The sequence below is a fragment of the Colobus angolensis genome, unplaced genomic scaffold (assembly GCF_000951035.1).
Source record: "Colobus angolensis palliatus isolate OR3802 unplaced genomic scaffold, Cang.pa_1.0 Scaffold51, whole genome shotgun sequence".
Classification (NCBI taxonomy): Eukaryota; Metazoa; Chordata; class Mammalia; order Primates; family Cercopithecidae; genus Colobus; species Colobus angolensis.
Window position 1 is genome coordinate 1,694,659 of NW_012118599.1, and position 9,092 is coordinate 1,703,750.

General features: G+C 31.8%; 1 protein-coding gene across 1 annotated transcript in view; it reads right to left on the bottom strand.

The window, feature by feature from the left end:
• The window catches only part of GFRAL (GDNF family receptor alpha like), a 65,178-nt gene extending 57,613 nt beyond the window's left edge, over positions 1 to 7,565 (bottom strand). Inside the window, exons 1-3 of the mRNA XM_011960195.1 lie at positions 7,544 to 7,565; positions 3,332 to 3,466; positions 1,349 to 1,507 (exon numbers count right to left, since the gene is read on the bottom strand). Of these exons, the coding sequence (XP_011815585.1) occupies positions 1,349 to 1,507; positions 3,332 to 3,466; positions 7,544 to 7,565 (316 nt within the window). The remainder of the gene's footprint in view (positions 1 to 1,348; positions 1,508 to 3,331; positions 3,467 to 7,543) is intronic.
• Between the last annotated feature and the right edge of the window lie 1,527 nt (positions 7,566 to 9,092).

Here is a 9,092-nt window from a genome sequence, read left to right on the forward strand (position 1 = left end):
GCAAAAGTTTGAAGAAATACTTTACCAAATAAGATAGATAGATGGCACACAGCACATAAAAACATGCTTAACATTATAATTAAGTGCAAATTAAAACCACAATGTGGTACCACTAAATATATATTAGAATGGCAAAAAAAAATATGTGCTGCTGGGAATATGAAGCAGCTGGAACTTTTATACATTGATGGTTACACTAAATCTGAATTACAGTTTAGAAGCTTTTTGTAACGTTAAGCATGTACTTATCATATGATTCCACAATTTCATAAGTGAAAAAAAACTTATGTTTGTCTGAATCTTGTTTGTGAATATTTATAGCAGCCTTATTTTTAATCCCTGAAAACCTGGAAATAATGCAATTTACTTTCAATAATGAATGGATAACCAATCTATTATATACGCACACAATGAAATACTACTCATCAAGAAAAATAAACTTACACATGATAAAAATTAACTAAACTCTAATGTATTATGTTAAATAAAATAAACTGAATTAAAATGGCTACATGTTACATAACTTCATTTGTTAATATTCTGGAAAACGCAAAATCATGGAACAGAAATTTGTTCAATGAGCCCACCATGGATGACTGAATGGGTTGGACGATAAGACCATTCCGTGTAGATGAGAGGTAAATTTACCTCTTACAAAGTGAGAGAAGGTTGATTGTGAAAGAAGAATTGAGGACTCTGTGATAACAGGTGCATTCCTCTGTTGATTACTTTTTGGAGTATATAGGGACATTAAAGACTGGAAACTGTTCACTTTAGAACTGTTTGATCTTGCACATCTCTTGGAATGTCTTTGTTGTACCCTTAAAGGTACATGCAGGCTAGCTGATCACCACTACTCCAGTGTATTAGCCTGATTAAATGTCCCTATGCAAAGGCAAGTATAACTCTAGCAATTAGTTAATTTTTATTTCTCCCAGGAGACTTGGAGTTCCTTAACAACAAAGATAATATCTTATTTGTCTTCTGTCATCTAGGTGTTGTGCAAGGCCACAATAAACTTCACAAATATATGAATTGAGTGAGTGAATCTATAATTCTAATGACTCGAATGAAGCTTAGAATTTTGGTTAGCAATGAAAGAAATATGTCATGCACTTGCTGAGGTCTATGGTTCACAGAACCCCAAGGTACATCAAGAACTGTATCAAAACACCTCATGTACCCTTCAAATATATACACCTACTATGTACCAACAAAATTTTAAAAATAATAAAGCTCTGAAAATAATCAAATTACAAAAAAAAATTAATCAGATTACACAGATGTGGTTAATTTTGAAATTGTTGCTTTTTCATGACTATAAACATTTCTTGTAACAAAATATTACCTGATTTATTGACACATTTTTTTCCAAGCAGTTTGTTCACAGTACAATAGAAGTCATCAGTGCAAAGACACTCTTTAAATCGGAAATTGCTTTCCACTAAGTACTGGATACTCAGGTTACAGTATGATGAATTCTTCGTCTTGCAGGGGTCACCTGGATCTCACAATCAAACATATAACACTACAGATACTAATCTTGTTATAATTTTGGACTCTTCCTCCCCAAAGCGCTTTTAACATATTAACCTGAATAATTAATTAATATGGTAAGATTATCTGGGGTTGCTGCAGGATGTCCATATAAGTGACTTTTTAAGAAAAACATGTATTTTCATTGAATATTTTCCGTAAGGTACTTTCTATATTAAAACTTTGTGCATTTCAAAATAGTTTTTTCCTACTTAGAACATCATTTCTTGCTTTTCAGTAAAAATAAGGCTACTCTTACACGAGGTGACCAGAATGCTCTTAGTGTTTTATCAGCTTATCTATTTTATTAGCTATTTTGTCATAATCTTATCTTTTATTTTCATGTCATTGTAAGACTACAGTAAGAGGAGTGCAGGTGGCTTTAAATTTATCATTAAAAATTATGTGGTCCTGGCACATAGCACTCAATAAATATTATTGAATAAGTCTTTCATAATTACCAATATTTCTTTTTCTGCATTAATTGAAAAATATATATTCCTCTACCTGAACATTTTCTTTTAATTATTCTGAATAAAAATACTTGAGTTTATTTCATTTGTACATTTGAGAATATGTATATTTCAGCTTCATACATAAAATAATTATGCAAATATTATTGCAATTTACTGCAAACGACTTGCTATTTGTATACTGAAATTAATAAATAAGGTACAATTTGTGACACCTAAATATAATATTTTGACAGCATATTTTAAATTGCCTTATAAAATGCAGCAAGAAGTTTAATCATCAAAATAGATTATACAATTTTCTACTGTATAAATTGACTATGTTCTACTATAGAGTTTATTGTATTTACTTTTAGTGAAAGCAGTCTTACTATAATGCTCTCATTCAATGCTTATTTAGCTACTTGAATATTCAAAACATATATATTTTTTCTTTTTACGGAAATACAGGCCAGGCACAGTGGCGCACACCTGTAATCCCAGCACTCTGTGAGGCCGAGGCGGGTAGATCACAAGGCCAAGAAATTGAGACTATCCTGGCCAAGATGGTGAAACCCCGTCTCTACTAAAAATACAAAAATTAGCTGGGCGTGGTGGCACATGCCTATAGTCCCAGCTACTCTGGAGGCTGAGGCAGGAAAAAGAATTGTTTGAACCTGAGAGGCGGAGGTTGCAATGAGCCAAGCTCTAGCCTGGCAACGGAGCTATACTCTGTCTGAAAAAAAAAAAAAAGAGAAAGAAAAACAAAAGAAAAAAAGAAAATACCAGTCACTCTCCAATCTTCACATTCTCAACTCTTGAACCTCCCCACAAATGTTTGGAAGGTAGCACAAGCTAAAACAAAACTGTAGCTTTACTTGTTCTTGACATAGAATTGAAAATACTGTATATATGTTTCAAGAATATAAAATGTACATTATACATGGACAAATACACAATTATTATAACAAATCTTATTTTTTCTATTTTATCACTGACATATATAATCAAAATAACCTTTTATTTGAAAAAAAATACTGCCATGGTTCTGAGAAGAATGTGTAAAATTATAGCATTATACATGGCAAGAGAGGTAAGAAAATAATCTGAAAACTTGAATAATGCTGCCCTCAGCATCAGTAATTAAAGCCCTTTAGTAATTAAGAAAATCCTTTTGTAATTAAATTTGCTAATACATGATTAAAAGTTAATTGATTGGGGGTCAAGACTGAGTAAGATACTTAGAGAAAAACTTAATTCTTAGGATAATGACAAAATATCAAATCTTATTTTTATCTTAGTAAAAATAAATCATTTGAGTGTATTCTTAGCAACTTGTTTACCTGAATCATTGCAGGCATCTTCCATTATTCTCCAAGCATGTTTACATCCATTTGCCTCATGTAGGCATTGCTCTCTTAAATACGTGCAATTATTGGTTTGGGAAGTGTATTCATTTTCCAAGCTTAGCCCCAAAGCTTGAATAACAACAACAACAAAAACAAGTTTGTAATATAAGTTTGGCATCCATTTTCTTCAAATATAAGTTATTCATGATAAGGAGCAGAATTATGGAAAACAACATGTAGTGAAATTATTGATGGTGGGAATACCCTTAACCTCCTCTCTAGCTGTAGATCTATTCTTCTTTTTATAGATTCTTAAATGAATTACTTTAAATTTGCTCATTTTGACTTCTCATCATCTATTCTTCAATTTATAATTTATTTTTATTACTATTGTTCCATTAAAACTGCTCTTAAAAATGTCTCTAATTACCCCTTTGAAGTCTAACTTAATGGTTTTAAATTTTATCTCGCCATTGAGCATTCTGTTCACTTTTTGTTTTTGAAACTTTTCCTTTACCAGTCCTCCCTTCTTGTTCTCTTGATATTTATCCACTTTGTATTTTCTGACCATAGCTAAAATTCTTCCCAGGATCATTTTACTTTTCTAGTAAAGTATAATTTTAGCTTAGGTTCTCTTCTCAGACCTTTTCTATTTTCATTTTGTACATTCTCTGCAGAAAATTCCATTAACTCTTATGGTTTGAACTAAAGTCTGATGATTCTCAAATGTATAATTCAATCTCAGTATTTCCAGTGTTCCAGTCATAGATACATAATTGTTGTCTCTACCTGAATGTTTCAGAAACACTTTCACAGGGTCTTCATCATCATTGTTCCACTGTGGTCCACTCTACTTCATCCACAATACCACAACTAACATAAGCACCAAAACTAGAAATCTTGGTTTTGTGGTAGACTATTTTCCATCCTCAACTTCACTCTCCCACATTCATTCTTGCTAAATTTGTTGACTTTCACTTTGAGCATTTGTTTAACTTATTAGTCAGTCTACCTCCAGTTTGAAGCTTATTCAGAACCTTATTCAGATAGGCTCTTTATAACCCCTAATCTACCTAATGCACTATTCTAGTCTTGCCATTTTTGTTTATATCCTTTAAATGATTTCTCATATCAGGGCTCTCATATTCCTCACCATGTGCAATCTGGAAGACCTCAAGCATTTATCGTTTCCCAAATGATCCATGTTGTCTTACACCTCTGCGTACATACTGTCTAGTTCCTGATCAATACCTTCTTTCTTTTTCTTCTGGAATAACCCTTTTTGTTGTTTAAAACTGAACACAATTATTAGCTATTTTCTGGAAACTTTACTTGAATTCTATACTCCCCTTTTTCCACACTTAAAATGAATTTGACATCTTTCATCCACTTAGTAGAACTGTGGGGATCCCCCAATTACAGCATTTACTGTTCCTTAGTGTATATATTCATGTGCTTGTTTCCACCACTGGATTGTACAGCTTCACCCACAGACATTAAGGATAATTTATAACTGTATTTTTTTCATCAAACACAATTATGCAGTATATGTATTCAATAAATGAATATTGACTTATACCCAACTTACTAGTTGTTTATATGTAAGATATATATAAATAACTCATAACATCTAAAAAAATAATACCTTCCAGATATTTACAAGTTACTTTTGCTAGAGGAGAAATCCAGCAAATTTTCCAAAAACAATCAAGAAAACAGCAATGTTAATTTAATGTGTTACACAAATTAGTCAAATTGATTCTGCAAACATATGAACTGACACTAGCCAAATCAATTAATAGAAAAAAATATGGGGATGGCAGTTGTGTTACAGAGACAGTTACAGTAACTGTCATCAAGAGAGTCAAGCTATAACTAAATAAGAGCCAAATTATTTGAATTTTTAAATGCTGTTGTTAATCATGAATCACCTGTGACAATGTACAGTGATCGGCTTCAAGTAAGGCCTTGAAATCTTTTTTTTTTTTTTTAATCTTACCTCTTTCCAAATCTCATCTTATAAGAAGAATCCAAGACAACTGATTGGACCATATGTACTACTTGCTGGGTCACTGCACTTGGAGATTAGGCCCATAGGTGTAGCTTGGTAACATTTTTCTTGCTGAGGGCTGGAGTGGAAATGGACATATCAGCTGTTTTCTCATGTGTTCATGGACAACCACATCTAGCCAAGCCCTTGTACTCTTTAGTTGGCAAACCCAGAGAAAGAAAAAGACGACCCTTTTGATCCTAGCCCAAAGTTACTTGGTCAAATCCAGTTTTCCAAAGACCCAGAAATAGGAATTTGAAGTCATAAACTCAACTTATAAGAAAATGGTTATTAATGCCATTAATCATTATATCTTGTGAAAAGCCCCCTCAAGAATCTTATAAGTGATAATTTCCTGGATATATCAAAATTTCATCAGCACTTCAGAGTAATAATCACTTGGAAATACTACATGTTATCTTCCCCAATTATGTTTTACTTCCTTACACATTTTCAGTTTTTGGTTGAACAAGCTACTTAATAGATTATTTTATAGGATTTTCCACACCTTCCACTCAGACAAAATATTGACTCAGCTAAGAAAACCACCTCAATGATTTGGTCCACAAGAATCAGAAATATAACTTTACTTTTCCAAAATCTGCCTTATTCATTCCTGACTATGATTTGTGGTTTTATATTTAACCTAGGATTTTTCAAGAATTTTCCTGTAATGCTTAATGAAAAATAACTTCTATTTTTTGATAATGCTGCAAATTATATCACTGCTTTAAAGACGTATAGGACTCATTATCCTATTAAATGTTCTGAGTTTCTAAAATTGATTGTTTTCCACATTTCTTTGCCAACAGACATTTTCCTCATTATAAGACCTATTTAACGTCAAATAAGCATTCTAAAAAACATAATATGGGAAATGTTGGTACAACCTATCAAACAGTATAATTTTAGTTCTAACAATGTTAAGAAATTATTTCCCTCCTTCATGCAACCTGGCGTCAAGTTAATTTAGAAGTAAAAGATGAAAATAAGAGGCCATTGCCTTTTCAACTGAGGTCATAATGAGTCTGTAATGTATTTTGTGAGCTTCATTATGTTGCTGCCTGATCTATAAAAATTATAGTTTCCTATATTTCTCTTTACAACAACAAAAGAACTTTAGAAATATTAACAATCTTTATAAAAATAAGAAAATATTTTAGAAATAATTACAAAAAGCAAAATTCTGGAACAATGGAAGACTATTACTTAAACCAAAGAAAAATTGAAAAAATATGAGGGATTTCTCTCCTTCTTAATTTGTTTTCTTGACTTGATATGACTCTCCTTTTACGTTCAATACAATTTAAAGTAAACTTTGCTTTCTTGCCCACAAGTATACCTTTATTCATCAAGGGTATATTAGTTTAAAGGTAAAATGTCATATTTTTAAAATTACTATCTAGCTATAATTACAATTATTCCTTTTCTGAATTCAGTTTATAGATTCTACCAAATGCTAAAGAAGCTATAAAATATTATCCAGTCACACATCTAGCAAATACATTTCCATGGGTTCTGCATTAAATAAAAATAAATTATTTTTCATCAACATCTTATAATACATTCATCAGATCTAATACACGAAAAGTAAGTACACACTTGACTTCTAGGTCATAAAAATTAATCAAAATATGAAGCATTTTCATATGGTGTTAATTTGTTTTATTTCACTAAATTACTTCTAGTTAGCAAATATTAACACTGTAGGTAAATTGAATGGTTTAAATTAATCTTATTTTTATTAATTTCAGAGCAAAATAAATAAAATAGATAATAGTTTGAAATTTTTCATCTTATAACTTGTAAAAAGATACTGGAAGGTTTTATTTCTAAAAGATTCTAACACATGTGTGAATTCCATTAATCCTAATAAATAACTCAAAGTCATTGGGTTACTTTATACAATAAGACAGAAACAAGCTGAGAGATCAATGCAATTATCATATTCTGCATTATCCATAGAGTTAGAAATAAATGAGTAAAAGTGAGCATACATTTTTGCAAGAGGAATAAACCATGGTAAAGCATAAATTTGTAATTTACTTGGTACTTCATATTACAAACTCCTGTTAAGCTTAAGTGTGATAGTGTTCAGTTTACAAAGAATTAGTATTATGAATAATTCAGATAAACCAGAAGCACCATTCACTTACCCAAGAAAATAAGCACTATCATGCTAGACAACTCACGGCTGTTCACCTGGAAAAAAAGGCAGATGTGTTTCTTCTGACAACTTTCTTAACAGTAACTGTACAGAATAAGGCTTCAGCCTCTGTCTTTGCTTCCTAAAGGCATTACCAGTTCAAGTCAGCTTCCTGGGTCATCATTTCCTCCCTAGTGTTTGCTAAGCTGTGAACTGTTCTAATTATATTCAAATTCAATTATTCTCCCGAGGGTGCTGGTCTTGGATAGTAGGATATTATGCCTCGAAGAAAGCCTATGAGCCAAATACTAAGAGAAATGATACATAATCTGCACATTCATGAAAAAGGTTTACTTTCCTTAACTAAAGTACTATATTACTTAAAAGCCTCCCAAATATGACCCCAAATTGTCACAGACACTTGGGCATACTCAGTTTCCACTTTTTAAATTAGCCTCATTAAGGCAATTTCATGTCATTTGAGGAAACAGAAAAGCAGAAAAGGCATAATAGCCCTGGAAAATGTATGCGAAATCCAAGTTATACTAGAATTAGCCTGATATACCTCATACATACTGGGAAGCTGCTTCCCAAACTATGTTGTATTACATGTGCCACAAACCCCAGTATGCTTAAAAATTATGCCACTTCAGCTACAGTATCTAATACCCTCCAAATACAGCTACAGTGTTAAAAAAAAAAAAAAAACTCTTCCCAGTGATGCAGAAATTCTATGTTCCATTGGAAAGATAATCATCTACATTTGTGTTCATCCCTTGACAACTATTTTTTTTCCTAGTTTCAATGAAGGGACTTATTTATCTTATGTCTTAGTTTGGCTATGATCTTCTTCATGTAAACCTACAGCATATCATCCTTCTTGGGGTGCCATGAGACTTCTATTTTTAAATCACCTGGAAGCCTTTCTATAATGAATGCCCAAAAAATATATAAAATGCTGCTTCAGCAAGAAATTAAGGAGAGAGAGGGATGGGAGAGAAGTATTTGTGCACTTACACAACTGAGTTTTTGTTGCATATTGTTCATGTTTAATTTATACCAGTAGAGAAGTTATACTATATTTCGTTTTCCGCAGGCGTAATGAAAAAACACAGACTCTAGAGTCCAACAAACAAAAATTATAACACTGCTTTTCTCTGTATATCTAGATGAGGGACTTAACTTTGGAAGTTATTCACTCCTCCGTAAAATGTGTTTATTGTGTTTTATTGTGTTAATGCGTGCTGTAATATAAAGTATGTATATGAGGGGCTTACATCACACAAAAAATTGATTATATTACATTCACTGACTTATTACATAACAGAATGATTATAATATCATAAAATTAATCAATCTTTTCTTCATTTCAAGGGATTGAGTCATTAAACTTTCCTAATGACTTCTACCAAGATAATTGTTCTTTTTGATATAAGCCAACTTAAAAGGACTTAAGTTAGGACAGACTTGGTTACTACCATAGTTGAAGAGTCCAGGGGAAGAATTAAATTCAGGCGTGTTTTAAACTGTTTTTTTCTGGGTCTAAGTTGTTTGTTTCC